General features: G+C 41.6%; 1 protein-coding gene across 5 annotated transcripts in view; it reads right to left on the bottom strand.

The window, feature by feature from the left end:
- The window catches only part of EPHA3 (EPH receptor A3), a 232,021-nt gene that overhangs the window by 72,475 nt on the left and 141,592 nt on the right, over positions 1-17,954 (bottom strand). For all 5 annotated transcript variants that reach the window (XR_012627198.1, XM_074856889.1, XM_074856897.1 and 2 more), the window contains exons 4-5: positions 5,371-5,526; positions 4,561-4,896 (exon numbers count right to left, since the gene is read on the bottom strand). Coding sequence is in view for 4 of the 5 variants with exons in the window: in XM_074856889.1 (XP_074712990.1) it covers positions 4,561-4,896; positions 5,371-5,526 (492 nt within the window). In the remaining variant the exon portion in view is untranslated. The remainder of the gene's footprint in view (positions 1-4,560; positions 4,897-5,370; positions 5,527-17,954) is intronic.

Genomic DNA, 17,954 nt, shown 5'->3' with positions numbered 1-17,954 from the left:
ATGGCCAAGGCTTCCTAAGACCTACTTGATAGATCAATATCCGCTAATGGTACAGATTTCCACAAGTTCTGAAAGTTCTCCTTGTCTTGCCTAGATTGCAAAGATCACTGCAGAGAATATGTCTACTTAAAGTGCTAAGTGAGTTAGGTCCTTGGTTAAAATATTAATCTTTTTGCTCAGCATTCCAGAGTCATACCTACAATCTGTATGACACTGTGGGATACCATAAAAGCAGTGATAGGGCAGAAAAAATGGTACTTTCTCACGCAGCAACTGCAAAACATATTCAACTCATATATGTCCCTGACACAACGGCTGTGTTCCACATTGGAAAACCTCCTCCCTCATTTTATGTAAGCTGATTACCCAGTAGCCTGATTGCACTGTCCCTACCAAATCTTAGTCTTTCTTCAGTGAATTCCACACCCTACTTCCATTTAAAACCTCCTTGGGCTCCAGTGTGAGTTCTCTGCTTGCTACAGCCCAAAGGCAGTAAATGCAGAACCGCCCTGACCTGGACTGGATGGCTTTTCCCTTTGGGTTGCTTATAAAGCTCCAAGGAATAGACAACTTTCTGGTCTTTACAGATAAATGCATTTTTAAAAAAGCCCATAAACTGTGTTCAGAAAACCTGGCAAACCTAGAATATCTGTGCCCAGACACCTGATCATGGTAGCAACAAGCCAGGCAATGGCACAGCTGTCAGCCTCTCTGCGTGGCACATTCACAATTAGCACAACCACCTCCAGGGGTACCAAATTCCACACCCTCTCCTGTAGCAGTCAGTGACCCTTTCTAAATGGGGTTGATTGGTGTTACTAGGAGATAACATCTGCGTGGTGCAACATACTGACGTGAGGTGAGAGGTTTCTTCAGGCAGCAGCAGAAGGCTTCAGTCTAATTTGGAGGCGGCAACTGAAGGCATGCATTACAGTGCAACCAAAGGGGATGACCAACAAACTAAATTAAATAGAAATGTGTGCCCTTTCTCTTTTACTTCCACACCAAAGACAAAGACTTACAGGAATTAGAAATATTGCAGTGTCATACCTGTCTAGCCATATTTTGTAAGAGACCTTTTTTTTTTTTCAAAGTTGTCTGCTCATTAACCTTCGCTTGAAGGGAAGGAAAACAAAGTGCAATAAGAGCACAGAAAAACTCAGGTCAGACAGTTGGAAGAAAAAACCCAATCCATTCTCTGAAATGATTATGAATTTCCCTCAATTCAGGGGACTGGATCTTGGCTTTACAACAGTTTTGTACTGTAAAATGTATTATCCTTCTTGCATTCACAGCACCAGCAGAATCAGAGTCTGGATGTTTCAAACCTTACAAGTGACAATAAAATGCACCTTCCCCTTACTTCTAGACCAGGTTTGAAAACTCTCCAGGAAAATCTTATTAAAATTGTTAGTTACATACTCTGAAACTCAGAGTCACTGCAAAGGTATCAACGAATTTTTCAGAGACGTATAAGGTGACCCTTTTTGTGTGTATATATCTATGTGTATATGTAAATTACAAATATGCGTATGCATGTGTGTATATGATCTGTTTACATACAAAAATGAAATTGCTGTGCAAACTGACTGACTCCTAACATAACAGCTGGATTTATTTTAACACACTCTGGCAGATCTCCCAATTGCTGCATTACAGAAAATTAGTACTATGCACTTTCTGACCTATTAGGCTGGTGATGGATTCATAGGCAGAAATGCCCATGTGTACAGTGAGAAATATGGAAAGAAACATTTGTTCAATTTTCAGCAGGCCTTTGGAGCTCAGAGACCCAGCAAACATAATGCCAACTGATGCATGTCCTGAACTGAGTTCATCTGAAGTAAAGATGTACAATGTCTGATTTTTACCACCAAAAGAACTGCCACAAAAATCACATTTTTGTCATTAGAAAATATAAAACACTCTGCAATTCTGCCTCAGGCTCTTGGAAGCTCACATGCTTGAAAGCCAGTGTTTTGGATGGGTGGGGAACATTCTGCAGAACAGCTTTCACTAAGCTGGGAGGGGCCATGACAGTGCTTGAAAAAAGCACATGGATACTGAAAATCCAGGATTAAAACTGTAACTTGATCATACCCATTGCAAGGGTACAGGCCTCTCAACTCAAAGATGGCAGAAGTGAAATAGTCTGGATTCAGGAGAGACTAAGGAGTTGGTCCCTGGGTTGTAGGGACCTTCTATACTTCAATCCTCTCTCCAAAACTTGCAGCCTACTGACATCATTCCTTCCGCAGGCTGGCCAGGGGCTCTTGCCGTACTGAACCGTATCACCCCATGTGATACCCCATCACAGAACCACCTCGCAAAGCAATACACCTCTCCTACTTCCTCGAGCCCAGCAGAGCACAGTCATTTAACCAAAGCTTTATAGAACTGGCAGATGCCTCTGTCCTTGAAGGAATGCACCTGAAGTCAGACAGCACATGTCCTAGAGTCTTGACTGGCTTTTGGAACCTTTTGGTCTCTTCCAGATCCAGCTCAACAGTGCTTTAATTCTTTTTCAAAACACCCCCCCTCCCCAGTTAAACCCTTAATTATTATGTAATCTAAGATCTTCAGAGTTTCTTCTCCCACCACCCGCCCAGGTGTTTAAGTATGACAGTAGCTAAAAATATGCTTCTGGTGTGTCCCTTTTGTGATCTAACCAGGAAGGGAATGCAAGAGAAATTGCATTTTTGTAATTATGCTTTAAAAGATTACTTATATACATATTTAAGACCTAATTTTAACAACTTACAGAACTTCTAGGGGAATTCTAATATAGTAAACCAATCGGCATGATCAAGAGATAGCACAATTAAGCCTGTAGTAACCCACAACACCTAAACGTACTTAAAGCAAAAATGGACTATGCATAAAAGTAGAAAACAAACAAACAAATTTGCTTAAGCAGCCTGTGGGTTTCATTAAACAAAGTTGCTGTTACCAGAAATGCACTGACTCTGCCATGTCACAGGAACTGTGTGTTTCAAAACAAAATCAAAATCCACCTTCCATCACAGTGCAATGGCAGCCAGCTCTGGGCCCTGGGGAAGCACACCGCGAAGCAGGAGGCCTCTGCAGAGAAATACCTTTCACTGATCCTAGACAGGAGTGTCCCCAGGTGACTTCTAACTGCTACGGTGAAGAACAGGCTGAAAGGCAATATCGCTCGTATAAAATAACAGAAGAAAAGAGAGCAACTAAACAAAGGTTGTTCAAGTCACAGAATCACAGAATCGTCTAGGTTGGAAAAGACCTTGAAGATCATCCAGTCCAAAAAAAATGTAACTATAGCAGTAGCAAATTGTTTGGAATGGGCATAAAATGCTAGTTTCAGAGCTGAAGTCAATGCCTAGATGAGAAAGAGATCACGAGAAGATGTTTCAATTGGGTAGATTAGCCTCTGTCTGCCTACTGCATAGTTAGACCGTCCTCCAGAGCACTTGGAAATGTAGTGACTGCTGTCAGGAAACAGTCTGTTCTCACATTTATATGCCTCCCACTAAAGCTGATCTGTGATCTGAGGAGAAGAGATATATCGTCTCTAGTGAAAAACATTGCAATAATGTAGCTCACTAGGAGAACGTCTACTTAGAACAATGTCAACTTGGTTTGTGCTTTGAGGACGACAGAAATGTAGGTATTTTGGGGATGGGTGTGGGATGGAAGGAGGTGGGAGAAGACTTACTGCACACAGGCATACCTTCAGTACAAAGCCTCCTGATGGTGAACCGCATGGAGCAGAACTACAGAAATTTCAGGACCTAGTCTTTCTCTTCACTGGAAAACATTGCTCCTAAAAAAAGGGTACCTAAACAAATGCTAGAGAAGAGCCTAGATTCTTCACATCTTTCAGATAAATGGAACCTTGTCAAATGAGAAGCAAATGGTAGAATAGTGCAGCAGTGACAAAAGCTCTGATCCAACAGTCAGGGCATACTGCTGTGCTCATGCAGGGCCTCAATGACTTTAATAAGTCTCCACAGAAGCAGAGCAGTCCCTTTGTACATTATCAACTACGACACCAGGACCTAATTCAGTATTCAGCTCCACACCCCCATCATGTTGGCAATAATTCAGAGTTGGTGAGACAACTTGTAAAGGTGGAAAAAAAAAAAGCAGTGTTTTAAACCTCTCTAATTTAATGTTAGCTTTTTACGTGTCTAACATCAAAGCATTTTTTCACTTCTATTTAATCAAAATTAATCACTAAGATTACTACAGTAATTTATGTTGGAGATTATTGAAATGAGTGTTTTATTAAATCTGGTTTTATTAATAAAACACTTTCTGGCTAAGGAATCATATGAGTCTGCTATTAGAGACTATTAACTGGGAACTGGGAGTTAATCATAACAATCATGCTGCCAAGCCCTTTGACAGCAACACACACTGGGTTTGTTTCTGCTTTTACTTTTACTAGCATATTCCAGTCAATTAGTTACCCTAGCACACAAGCGGTCAGAGTAGCTCCTGTAAAACAGGGAAAGGAAAGAAAGGTACATATACCTCAGTAGTTTTGAGCAAAGAAAGGGTAATCAAAAAGAGACTCACCAGCCTGATTAGTTGTGATGCTGACAGCAGCAAACTGTCTGGAAAGTGTACTCAAGTCAGACACCCCGTTGACTGCATCAATCTCAAAAGTGTAATTGGTATGCGCCAAAAGGTCCACTACTGTCACTGTGGTGTTGGTGAGTCCAGCCTGACGGGGTAAGAATCGGACATTGTCGCTACATGGCTCACACATCTTGATGTTTCCTCCACATTTTTTGCAAATGATGTTGAAAGTGACATCTTTCCGACCTCCAGTGTCAAGAGGCCAGCTCCAGTCCAGGATAACAGAAGTCTCATTGATGTTAGAGATAACGTTTCTTGGAGCAGATGGTGGTCCTATAAAAGGAAACAGGAAATCAGAGGGATGAGATTTTCTGTAGTGCTCTAAGATGGGCTCTAACAAGGGTGCAAAAATATAAAAGTCAAAAACATAAATAACCAAACTCTCCTAGTTATTTCCTGTAGAGAGTCCTGAAATATTTCACTGGCCTACAGCCATAGACTATCAAGGAGCACGTTTTCTTATAGACAGACAGTACCCTCAGGGTGCAGTTCAGGACTGAGGGCTGAAAATATCAGGAGCAATTTGAAAATCCTAGCTCTCCTTCTCAACTCTGATAGAGAACAAGGAGAAAATGAAAATAGACATAAACCCAGCCCACCAATTTTTGGTAGCCTGTCCAACATGTAAGAAGACATGGGAGGCAGTGGATGGCTGACTGCAGTGGGACATGAGAGGAAGCAAGCAAGCTGCTAAGATAGAGATGGAGGAGCAAAAATGACAGCCCCGAGCATAATGATGCTACTCACTGGTGCAAGCCATGGATGGAGGGTCTTTCTCAGAGCGAAAGTAATTCTTTTCACACCTGCAGTTCAGAGACGCATCTTCGTAGGTAGAGCTGTGAGGTGGGCATTTGGCACACTTCACATTGCCAGCAGAGGCTTTGTAGAACCCAGGGCGACAAGCTGCAAAATAACAGGAGTATAGTTTTAAATTCCATGGACATCTCCTCAATTTTAACATGTGACTTTGTTACTGCCCTGGGATCTATCCATATGTAGGTCACGTTTTGCAGACATTTATGGTCTAAAAATACAGATTTTTCTCATAATGAGAAAGCTGACAGAAATAAAACATCTCGGTAGAACGGAGCTCTTCATGCATCAACTTGGACTTGCATTTAATTCTGCCTGGAAAACAAAACAGTGTATTGCATCACTAAGAAACATTTTCTATGCTGCATTTTGAGGACTTCACTTATTTTTCTTCTCTTCTGGTTAATTTACCAAACCATTGGCCCTATCCTGCATAAGAAGCTAGCTTTATCCTCTCTTTGCTGCCAAGGTTTGCTTACAAGTGCGCACTAATTGTAAACTACGTCTCTCAAGTTCAGCAGGACTAAGCAAGCCAAAACCAATAAAATAACCTGAACAGCAAAAGATCTATTCCATTTCTCAAGGACCACGCATCAGGCTCAATGAACTGCTTCTGATACTATCAGGAACTCTTATGGTCTGTACGAGGAGGATGTTTTTTACATTAACCCAGTACTCCAGGGACAGTGCTTGAACCCACAAAAGCTTCTTCGGACAAACTCTGAGTGGTGGTGTTTCATTAACACTGGCACAATCCCTCTGTTTTGACTCCTGCTGCATTTTAGACTGATTCAGGACCATGTTTGCATCAGAAAAAAACAGCCTTTGAAGTAAGTTACAGAAATGAACAATTTCACAAATAACTTTTTAGGAAAAACCCATGCAGTGAAATAACACTGTTGACTTCTTTCCACCAAGATGCTATCACCAGCTGAAAAAAAAAAAAAAAGAGACCAAAACCAGATAAGAATCAGTAGATGGTACTGTTCATCTGCTGTTTCCCCCCAAGACATGTATCCTTCTCCAAATAAAATTTACCAAGTAAAAGCATTCTGGCTGACACTGGTCACCAGGAGGTCTCTACTCAAACCTACAACATCCATACACAAACAGACAACGTAACAGAAGGGAGCACATCTTAAAATGCGTTCACCTTTAGCTACACTTTGGTTCCACAGCAAACACTGCCTGATGCACAAGCACACTAGGAAAACTCCAGTATATTCTCATTACAAATATAATGTGAAAAACGAGTAATACGAAGAAAAACACAACTTTTTGTGTCTGAGGCCCAGACAGTTAAGCTTAGATAAAATTTCCCAGGACCTGTCACTGAATTAAATGCTAATTTGAAGGCAAACGAATGGGTTCACCAGTCTTAGCATAAGCCTAAACAAGGACACACTTTTCGGTTTTGCTTATGGAGATCAATAGATTTATAAACGTAGCATAAAATCCAAGATACAAGACCATGTGGTCTTTTGTGTTCATTCATGCACTGCCCAAACAGAAAAGTGTTTGGATGGGCAGCCTGAGGTAGAAAAAAAGTCAGAATAAAAATCCCAGCATCTCTGTTAAGTGATGAAGGAAAGAGGGAAGCTGCAGCATTAAACTGGATGTTCAGCTTCCACATTATCGTCTATAACCAAAACCTAACTGAGTGTCTGGGTTAGACAAATTTGTTGATTAGTTTCTGGTGCCACACACCTGAGTGAAACGCACTGGCAAGTAGAGAGAGAGAACAAACCCCTGTACAGTCATTCGTCCTACTCTGGAAACCCTCTTCACACTGCATCAAACACAGTGTGAGAAGCGTGAAACGCAGCCCTTGCAACTCAAGGCTCCTGGCTGCAGCTGCCACCTCCGACTTCCACACTAGCAAAGGAAAGACACCTCCTACTTGTAGTTCTCTCCCGCAAGCCCTGAGGAAACAATCCCGAGTTTGAGTCTCTGAGACGGGGGTCCAACAGGCAATCTGTGAAAGCAGGATTGCTAAAAATGACCTTGTGGCAAAGTTCACAGAGCCTAATGCCAACCTGCCTGATCTGGCACAGCCTGTCCTCCTTCAGACAGCGTTTCTTGTGTTTCCGCCTCCTCAAAGGCTGCAAAGGTGTTTGGGGATTTCTGTTTAACTTGAGAAAATAAAGGAAACCTAAGCTACTCTTAAACACCTCCACTAGGAGAAAATGCAGCAGGAAACAGCGTTGGCTTTTTTGGTTTTGTTGTTATTGTTGCAGCCTTTTAAGACTCAAATCTCATTCCCTCCCAAATGTGTAGTACCTACAGCAAGCCTCCTGGGTCTCCCTCTGGCTGACAGAGGAGGCTCAAACTCACCTCTGGCCACTGCACAGCTATTCCTGGACCTAAGACAACGAACCAGGCAGAAAAGAACAGATGCCAATCCCGCTCTTACCAGTGCTAGTAACTAACCAAACACATTAAGGAATAAACATCACACCACATCTGTCCAGCTAATTGCAAAACTTCCTGTGGAAGTTTACTGCCAGGTATTAAACTCAAATGGTTTTGCTTAATCATATTTACTCAGCTTAAAGGGACATTTTTACATTTATGGGCAGGCATAGGCGAGACAAATATGTATTTATGAATACATACAATATAATTTTTTTTTTTTAATAATTTTATATACTGATTTAGTGTGAAGAATGGAAAAAGATGAATAACTTAAAACTGAACCCTTGTCATGTGGTTGGTCCTCCTAAAAGACAGAATTTCCACTGCTTATTAAGCATAATTTATTCACAGCATCGTAACATATGAGCATTCATTTACAGGATGGAACTACAGTAAAACTATTTATTTTGGACACTTTCAAAGCACCTACCACCAACGTTTTAATAGAGCAATGAATTTAGCATAAGTAAACAAGCTTGCGTAAGAAACGGACAGATTTTGTGGGGTGAGAAAGAGAAAGGAAGGAATCAAACTGCTCCTTTAATAAATGTCTGTCTCGTCCCTCAGGTGAAAACTTGTAGACCACATTTAAGTAAAGGTGGTGGTGGTGTGGGGCCAGGGAATAAGGAAATAAAAAAGAGAAGCATGCAGGAAGCACCCTGATAACATGAGATCTGCCTTTTTCTTTTCCAGAGGGACAGGGATTTCATCATTTCACACTTCTGTTATCGCGGTACAGAGTGAGCAGTTGGGGTGGGGGGATGAGCCGGTCGCATCCCTGCTGCCTCGGTATGCCCTAGCAAGGGCATCCCAATCTCATGTCTTCCCCTCAGGCTGTCTCACACTTTCTGTCTTTGTCTGTCAGAGCAATTTAAAATTATTCACAACTGCAGCCCAAAGGAGAAAGAAAAATGCAATTATACTTGAAATTGAAGCCTGGAAAGAGGGGTGCCAATAGAAAATGTTGTCAATGTACTCACTATTATTCTTTTCCTAGTCATTTTTTAATTCTGATATATAAGAGAAAGAAAGTGAAGCCTTTACTTCAAAAGGCATTCTTTTTTTGTGTGTCAGAAAAATTGGACTACATGAACTGATGGAAGAGGGTTTGACTTTCTGAGGTGAATACCATGGCTTTGGTTTCAGTCATGTTGAAAATAGGAGGACTAACATAGGAAGTCTTCACAGAATCTGTAATTTCAGCATGGGAACCAGCTGTGAACAGCAGTTACTTTTTTCCAACATCTTATTCTAAAAGCTAAGAAATTTTCCTTTCCTTCACGAGGGGTAACGATGTGAGAGGAAGTAGATGCAATGGGCCAGGAAGAAAAACCTCTTGGTACACTAAAAGTGAGCAAAAGAAATCTCGAGACTTTTTACATACATAATATAAACTATACAGCAAGGCTTTTTCAGGTCTCCTCAAGTCAGATGCCCAATACCTGTTGTCCCTGGTGACTCTTGTGATAAGTCCAAACTGCAATATTATTTTAAAATTGTATGCAGTCTGATTTCAATCTCTTTTATTTGAGTGCCAGCCACACCGACTTTATCAAAGTCACCTACTGGTAAGAATTTCAGGACTGCAGTTGTCTGTGTTACCATATGAAAATGAATTTCCTTGAGCTATAACTGATGAGCCTGTCTCTGAGACAGAGAGTGGGGAAAGTTATTTCAGTGAAAAAAAAAAACAAACCAAATACATGGAACAATCTATGGTAGTTACTGCTTCAAGAAATGTCACTGTCTTTTCAACAGCAAAGTGAATTTTTCCTCTGCCCTGTTTGAGATGAAAACATGGTCCTAAATAAGGGTTAAATGATTTATTTTAATTTGAAAGAATTTTAAATTAAAATATAAAGCTATTAGTCAATAGGAACATTTTAGTATTCAGACCCTGCAGCCCCCTATACACAGAGCAATACCACCAATTCCCAGCCGCAAATACCAGCTAACGACCTGAGCCCGCGCTGCCTGAGCGGATCACTTCCCAGCCTTGGTACTCCAGGCCTGACTCCATTTCCCTGTACAAGGTCAAAGCAACTCTTTATTTGGAAAATGAGCTGCAGTCCCTGGTCCTACAGGAACTCTGCTTTTTGTGCTCTGAGTAGAGGTGCGATGCTTCCGAGGCAAGGCTCAAGCATTGCAATGCACTGGAAGCAGATATACGCAGCCATGAAACTGGGCGTGCAATGGGCAGCATCCACCAAACAATCGAGTGTTTCCTTCTGTTGTTCCTCTGCTGTTCAATAAAATAGCCTGGGAGCGAAATGCCATTGTGGCGCTAAACTGCAGCATTTAGAAAAGAAGGGAATTCGATCATAAACCTGTACAGCTCATGGATACCTTAACATTTCCTCATAGCATGTGTTAGCAAGAGGGATGACAGCAACCCTGTGACGAGCCTCCTGCCCCTGTCCCCTGGAGAGAGGACAGGGAAGCATCCCCCATGCGTGTGGTCCGTGTTAGAGAGGCTGTGCAAACCACTCTCACTGTCACCTGTGAAAATGGCAATGCCAGTGAGCAGCAGCGGAGGTCCTTATGCTGGACCTGAAGCCACAGGATGACCTTTGGCTGTGCAGGTGTGCTGGGAAGTGAATGCTACCGACTGGCTCACCTCGATGCCCATGTAGAGCCTTTCATCTTTGCAATGTTCTCAAGTCCCTTTTAGAAGAACTTACCACGGCTCTTTTTTCTCGCTACGCACATTACAGTCATGCTCTAGAGATGCTAACAGCATTATGTTTATCACCAGTAACAGAATTGCACGTTCACCCACCCATACATACACGCGCATATGCAAAATGAACTGTAACACAGCTGTCAGCTTGTGAAAACGGATGGCATAACAAGCAGCATAGATTAACCTTATAAAACTTTCAAAACCATTTTATATTCTTTGGGCGAGTCATTTCTTTCCCTTCTTGTGCTTTTTTATATCTCTGAGAAACAACAAAAAGGTGAAAATCGTGATTAACTTTAAACCAAGATTTAAAAACTATTCATTTCACACATCCGTCACAAATTATACCCAGCCGTACATGTTACTCTTGCTATGATAAAAATAACGTTAGATAGATACGGTATGGTTCTGGCTCAGATATATGAAGTGTAGGGAATGAAGGTAGAATTCTGTCCTGAGTCATCCCGCCCTCAGTTTGTATCACATGTCATTCACAACACTGAAATTGTCTCATTTTTTTCCTCCCTTGTTCACTACAGAACCCCGCTCAGCAGGAAACACTACTTTATAATGTACATTTCCTACAAAATCCCTCAGAGCAGGGAAACCATCTTCAGCAGCTCCCACTGTCCATTAGGATATGAAAAGCCACATAATCTATGGCGTTACGTATGTGCACACCCTCTCTCTCTCTCCTGGGTCTCTAGGTACCTTCCTGCGCACCGACCTAGCCCAGATAGGCTTCTAAAAATTACAGTGTATTTTTGATTCTTATTTCCATTGAACTTAAGGCACAATTTTTGTCACCAGATCTGAATAAACAGTAAGACACCACTTAAGGGAGTAGGTCTCAAAGCTAAGTACTGCCTTACAGTAGAAGTAGAGGTACAGGGCTGAATGTCACTGCTACGCTTTGACAACTCCCTGTGAGTGCTAGGGAGGAAAAAGAGGAGGAGCTGCAGGGACAGCCTCTATTCTGTTTGTTGGAGAAATAAAAACTTACAATTATTCTTAGTGTTCTCTGTATTCTTACATTGCCTTCCCTGTAGTCTTCAGCACACTACACAAAATACCTGAAATAATTACGAAGCAGGTAGTGCTGGGACCAGCAGCAGAAGCAAGCTAGCTATTTTTGCTAAGCATTATAAGCAAACCAATAAAATCTCAAACCGTCTTTTCTATTCACGAGACGTACTTTTTACTCTGAAAATGCAGGCATAAAACTAAAAGTTGCATTTTAAATGCTAAAGTGTATTCCCACCACTTCTTTAATTATTAGCTGTGCAATAGTGCTGGAAAAATGCAACTATTTATTACTATAACTTATCTTTGAGGGGGAAACTACTGCTGAAGGAAACATGCAGCATGTATACTTTTGTATCTCTAGACTGGAAAATACAGTACTCACAGCCAAAGGCGCTGACAGGTTTGAAGAACTACTGCAGCTGTCCACCGCTAGAAGAAATCAACAGTTAACAAAACTGATGCAATTTCTTTCCTATCCCTAAGCATTCTCCAACAGTAAGAGGCCAAAAATCTGAGGGCTCGGGAAACGATCTCCACTCTTTCCAACCCCTCCAGCCTTTGTGCTAGCAGGATGGACCGTGCGGTATGCACGGGGCAAGGATTCAGTGCAATGTGACAATGAATTGCCTCTAGAAAAATACTGCTCGGATTGAGAACTTTTCAGTTTTTACACCTGAAAGCTGCTGCTATAAAAAAATACATTCAGTAGTATTTAATCTTACTCATGAGTAAATTTTCTCTTTTTCCTCCCCACTTCATACTTTATAGTGATCTGTGACCTTAACGTATTTTAATCAGATGCTTTTAAAATTGGCTTTACTCCCAGGTCAAGTCATTCAGCAGAAACAATTCCTGTTCTTTGTTTAATAACTGTTACTGGCAGACATATTAATTATATGTACATAAGAGATAGCTTTATCCTGGGGGACTAACACTGCACCTTTCAACCGCAGTCTGTAATAGCTCCACATTATGCCTTGCAGGCTTCTGTATCTCTTTTTATGAAGTGCATTACAGCCGTGATTGCTACCAGCAATATTGTTGAAAGTGCAATGTCAATGATCGTAGGTCTAAAACACAGCATTACAGCAAAGATGTTCTTGCTTGTGGGTACACAGATATCTTATTTCAAAAGGCATAAGGCATTTCAGCTTATTTGCAGGCACTTTTGGGGAAAAGAAATCTTTCATTAATAGGAAAACATTGCGAACCACAGCCTTGATTCAGAGTTAAAGCAAAATAAACAAAGTTCTACCTTCATTCCACCCATACTCAGTGAAACACTTAAACAAGTATTTAAACAGGGAATTTAATAAACCCATGTTTATAAGCACTGTCACTCTCCCTAAACAAGATGTTTTCCTGAAGCAAAGCCTGGACATACTACGCTGTATTAAGCTATCATTTTGTCAAACAAAGAAATTCCATGTTCTGTTTTTTTAAAATTTAATTTAATACACACAGAGATGAAAAATAACTTCCTAATTCAAGAAGCAATGTAAAAAAAAAAATCTAAATTAAAGAAATACCAGGAAAAAAATCCCCACCAGTATCAACTCAAAATCCTGTTTTTTTCAAACAGGAAAAAAAAAGTTGTACAAACACACACACAAGGAAGTTTGAAATGACTACTTGTCAGGGATAAAAAGTAAAGAGATACTTTTTCCTTGAACTAAAATTACACTATGGACGCCTCAAAGGCAAACTAGATATAGGATCCCAACAGCTACAAACAATAAATTTTTTCTAACATCAGGCTGAGCATGCCACAAAGGGATAACCATGGTACTGGTCTGGTTTAGTCTTTTCTCAATCTCCCCTCTCTATGCCAAAACATTTAAAAATCCAAAACCACAAACAAGAACAACCCTCCCCCCCGCCCGCCCCCCCCCACCTCCAAAGCAAACCAAACAGACCTGGTAGACATGGCAGCCTCTGTCCCACAGGACACAAGCTCTTGGGAAGGTGTTTGCTTTCCATCTCAGTGGAAAAAATCAAGATAGTGCCCAGTAATCCTCCCAGGCTAGATTTAGCTAATAAGTGAAAAACAACTTTCATAACCTGGGGATGTTTATATATTTTCCCTGTGCCTGAGCCAGGCCAGATTAACAATATGAAAGCAAATATAATAAAGAACAACAAATTAACTGTCATACAGATTACATCTAGCCCTAGCATTTGCCCATGTGCCTATCTTGCATCTAATGGTAGCACCATATGAAAGTGCAAGAGAAAGGCCAACAGGGGATGATCATTTGCCATACCTCACTATTTCACCCTCATCCCTACAACCTAGATATTATTTCAAAAACCTAGGAATGCAAGGTTCTATATATATCTGCTATTTTTTTTTTAAACAAAGATTAATTACAATAATCCTCTATTGTACTGTTCTTCATGTAGAATATCCAATGTTTTTTTTGCTAATTATTGGTCTCAATGAATTTCTCTGACATTCCTCTCCAGTCTAGATAGTCAACGCGAAGTGAAAAAATACATCCTTCCTTCAGTTTACCTTCAGATTTGGTAGCTTTTTAGCCAAATCAATGTATCCTTAGTTTTTATTATGAGACAGGGAGACCAGCTGCTCCTGCTGTATCCTCTCTAAGCCATTCCTTACATTACAAAGATCTATTTTGAACTCATCTTCTCTGTGATGAACAAACAGAAAATTTTCAATCAGCTTTTATAGAAATATCTTCTATGCCTTTGATTATAGTCATCTCTAGTCTACAGTGTCATTTATCAGGTGGAAAATGTTCTTATTCCTTTCATAACATTTCTGATGAAACTGACTGATTTATATATTGGACTATATTTTATCCCCTCTCCTCTGTTTCTAACCCATTTGGGGCTTTGTTTCATTTTTTATTTCCAGCAATCCATTGACTAGGCTTACCTCTCCCAGTTGCCTGTATCAATGCACATATCCCAAGCCAAAACAGCTAATTCAGATGTACAAAAAAATCTACATTTGCTCTCTAGGAGAGAAGGAAGATGATTTTGCATTTACTGAGGCTGAATGTTCTTTTGCAATTTTCTACCCTTGTTAATGCATACAGGAGAGCATTACTGTCCACAGCTTGTGGGTGAAAAAATTAATGCAGAACAGGCTCCAAATACAATGTTCTTTCTTCCAGTGACACCTCCTAATCAAAATGCTGCCTGGTGGGTTGTGTAATGTTATGAAGAGCTCAGTCCAGCTCCCCAATGACATAGGTCCAGTACTGCAATTAGCATGAATTAGTACTTTTGTTAGTAGTCTCAGTAGAGCTGTCAAATTAATTGGAAAAGAAATTTAACAAATGCCTTTCCCCTTAGAGATATTCTTTCGGGTCAGGGTTGAGGCATACTGCTTGAGTAGTGTGGGGAAAGCTTATGTTCCTTACACCCTCGCTGAACCTGTTTTGTTGATAAAGAGAGAAGACTTTGGTTTCTGGAGCTGTTAATCCAGTACCTGTCAATCCAGTACCTGTCACGAGCAGCCCACTAACCTAAAAAAGACAATCAATTTTATAACACTGAAATATTCCATCTGCTGGTAAAAAAAATAAAAATAAAAAAGCTCAATTAATGGCCAGTGGTTAGAATATCTATACATTCATTTTTCATGAAATCTCACTTTGTCACATCTCAAAGTTATTTCTTTCCGTTTGTCTCTAATTTTCAGAAGTATCCAAAAGACAGTGGACTGTTTCCCCAATTTTAAGATACTTTTGAATGCAACCACTTGAGGCAAGACATGGCTAGACAAATATAAGCCTCAAGGTTTAGGAAGCTATACTGTCCTCTCTTACCAAAAAAAAAAAAAAAAAAGTTGGCATTTTTAAACACTGAGATTACCAGGAGACGGAAAGCTAAAATTGTGTGTCTATGCCTCACTGGATGAGGGTTACTGAATCCCTTACTATTAGCTTCACTGCCAGCCATTGACATATTGCTCCTTGAATTCACTGAGAGGTGGTGTTGGGAAAGGGAAGCTCTTAAGAAGAGAAATGATGCTCCAATCACAGGAGCTTAAACTGTATGAAAGAATGCCTATGGTATAAGCTGCTGCCATTACTTGTCTGGGATGTAATTTAGTGTATCAGAACCCAGCTGTAATTTGTAACAGCATACAAGAAACAGCATTGCTTTGCTAGTGATGCTGTTAATGTAACTTAATGGGTACATCTACACAAGTGTTTTAGTTCAGATCTGGAGAGCACTTTTAGAGCAAAATCCTAGTACTCCCCTCTTGACATCACACGGTTCACAACGTAAAGTGTCTTCACAGCACACTAATAGGTACACTGGAAGAGGCGCTCCCTGCTCCAGGGAGCCTACTGGACCTGACTAGAGATACTCTTGAGTAAAATGTGCTGAAACGGCTATAGTATTGGCACAGGGACCTCCATACCAGCTGCTTAACACTACTGATCTGCTCCTACCTGGCCACTCTACTTGCTAATGTAGGCTTAACCCATGATTATGAGCCTTCAAATACCTCGGTGCAGTCAGCAATGCTAAAAGTCAGCATTGCTAAAACCAGTTCTAAAAAGAACCCCAGAAGAGTCATTGTAGTGGGTGACTCCATTCTGAGGGGTGTCAAAGGCCCAATATGCAGACCAGACCCACTCCATAGGGAAGTCTGCTGCCTCCCTGGGGCCCGCGTCAAGGATCTCATGGCAAAACTCCCCGCTCTAGTGAGAACCAAGGACTACTACCCTCTCCTGGTTTTTCAGGTAGGTAGCGATGACATTACCAGGAGAAGTCCTAAAGCAACGAAGAGAGATTTCAGGTCCTTGGGGAAAGTGATTAAGGGGTCACGGGCATAAATTGTGTTCTCCTCCATCCCTGCAGCTGTGGGGATGGATGAAGAAGAATATCAGAGAACTCAACAGATGAACTTGTGGCTCCAAGACTGGTGTTACTGTCAGGGCTTTGGATTTTTCAATCACGGGTTGGTATACAGGATGCCAGATCTTTTGGCATTAGATGGGATGCACCTGTCCCAGAGGGGGAAGAGGATCTTGGGGCAGGAGTTAGCTGGGCTCATTGACAGAGCTTTAACTAGATTTGAAGGGGGAAGGGGCCAAAACACCAGCCCATCTGAAGTGCATGTATACCAATGCACACAGCATGGGTAACAAACAGGAGGAGCTTGAAGCTATGATGAAACAGGAAAATTATGATGTAGTGGGTATAACAAAAACATGGTGGGATGTCTGCCATGACTGGAGTGAGACAATTGATGGCTACAAGCTCTTTAGGAGGGATAGAAAAGGAAGGAGAGGCGGTGGGGCGGTGCTGCATGTTAGGGACTGTTATGATTGCTTTGAGTACAAGTGTAGTGAAGACAGGGTGGAGTGTCTTTGTGTTAGAATGAGGGGGAAGGTCAACAGGGCAGATATTGTAGTAGGAGTCTACTATAGGCCACCCACCCAGGACAGAGAGGTGGATGAAATATTCTACAGGCATTTAGGAGAAATCTCACGATCGCTTGCCCTTGTTCTTGTGGGAGACTTTAACTTCCCAGACATCTGCTGGAAATACAACACAGCAGAGCGGGACAAGTCCCGGAGATTCCTGAAATGTGCGGCAGATAACTTCCTGATGCAGCTGGTGAGTGAACCAACCAGAGAAGGTGCCCTGCTGGACCTCTTCTTTGTGAACAGAGAAGGACTGGTGGATGATGTGGCGGTTGGAGGATGACTAGGGCACAGCGATCATGAAATAATAGAGTTCTCTATTCTTAGGGAGGTCAGGAGAGGGGGAAGCAGAACTGACATCCTGGACTTCAAAAGGGCTGACTTTGTCTTGTTCGGGCACCTGCTTGACAGGATCCCTTGGGAGACAATCCCGAAGGGTATAGGGGTCCAGGAAGGCTGGGCACTCTTTAAGAAGGAAGTGTTAATGGCACAGGAGCAGGCGGTCCCCAGGTGCTGTAAGAGAAGCCGGAGAAAGAGAAGACCACCCTGGCTAAACAGGGAGCTGTGGCTGCAACTCAGGGAGAAAAGGAAAGTTTACAGCCTTTGGAAGAAGGGGCTAGCCACTCACAGTGATTACAAAGAGGCTGTGAGGCTATGCAGGGTGGAAATCAGGAGGTCTAAAGCCCAGCTGGAAATTAATCTGGCTTCAGCCATCAAGGACAACAAGAAATGTTTCTATAAGTATGTGAGCAGCAAAAGAAAGACCAGAGAGAGCCTCCATCCCCTGCTAGACACAGAAGGAAACATGGTAACAAGTGATGAGGAAAAGGCTTAGGTGCTTAATGCCTTCTTTGCCTCAGTCTTTAATAACAAGACTAGTTGTATTGAGGGAATCCAGCCTCCTCAGTCAGACAGAGACTGGGAGAACGATCCCCCCGCATTCCAGGAGGAGATAGTCCCTGACCTACTGCATCACGTAGACA

The sequence above is a fragment of the Strix uralensis genome, chromosome 2, assembly GCF_047716275.1.
Source record: "Strix uralensis isolate ZFMK-TIS-50842 chromosome 2, bStrUra1, whole genome shotgun sequence".
Taxonomy (NCBI): Eukaryota; Metazoa; Chordata; class Aves; order Strigiformes; family Strigidae; genus Strix; species Strix uralensis.
Note: the sequence above shows the minus strand (reverse complement) of the source record. Positions and strands in the feature narration are given on the sequence as shown.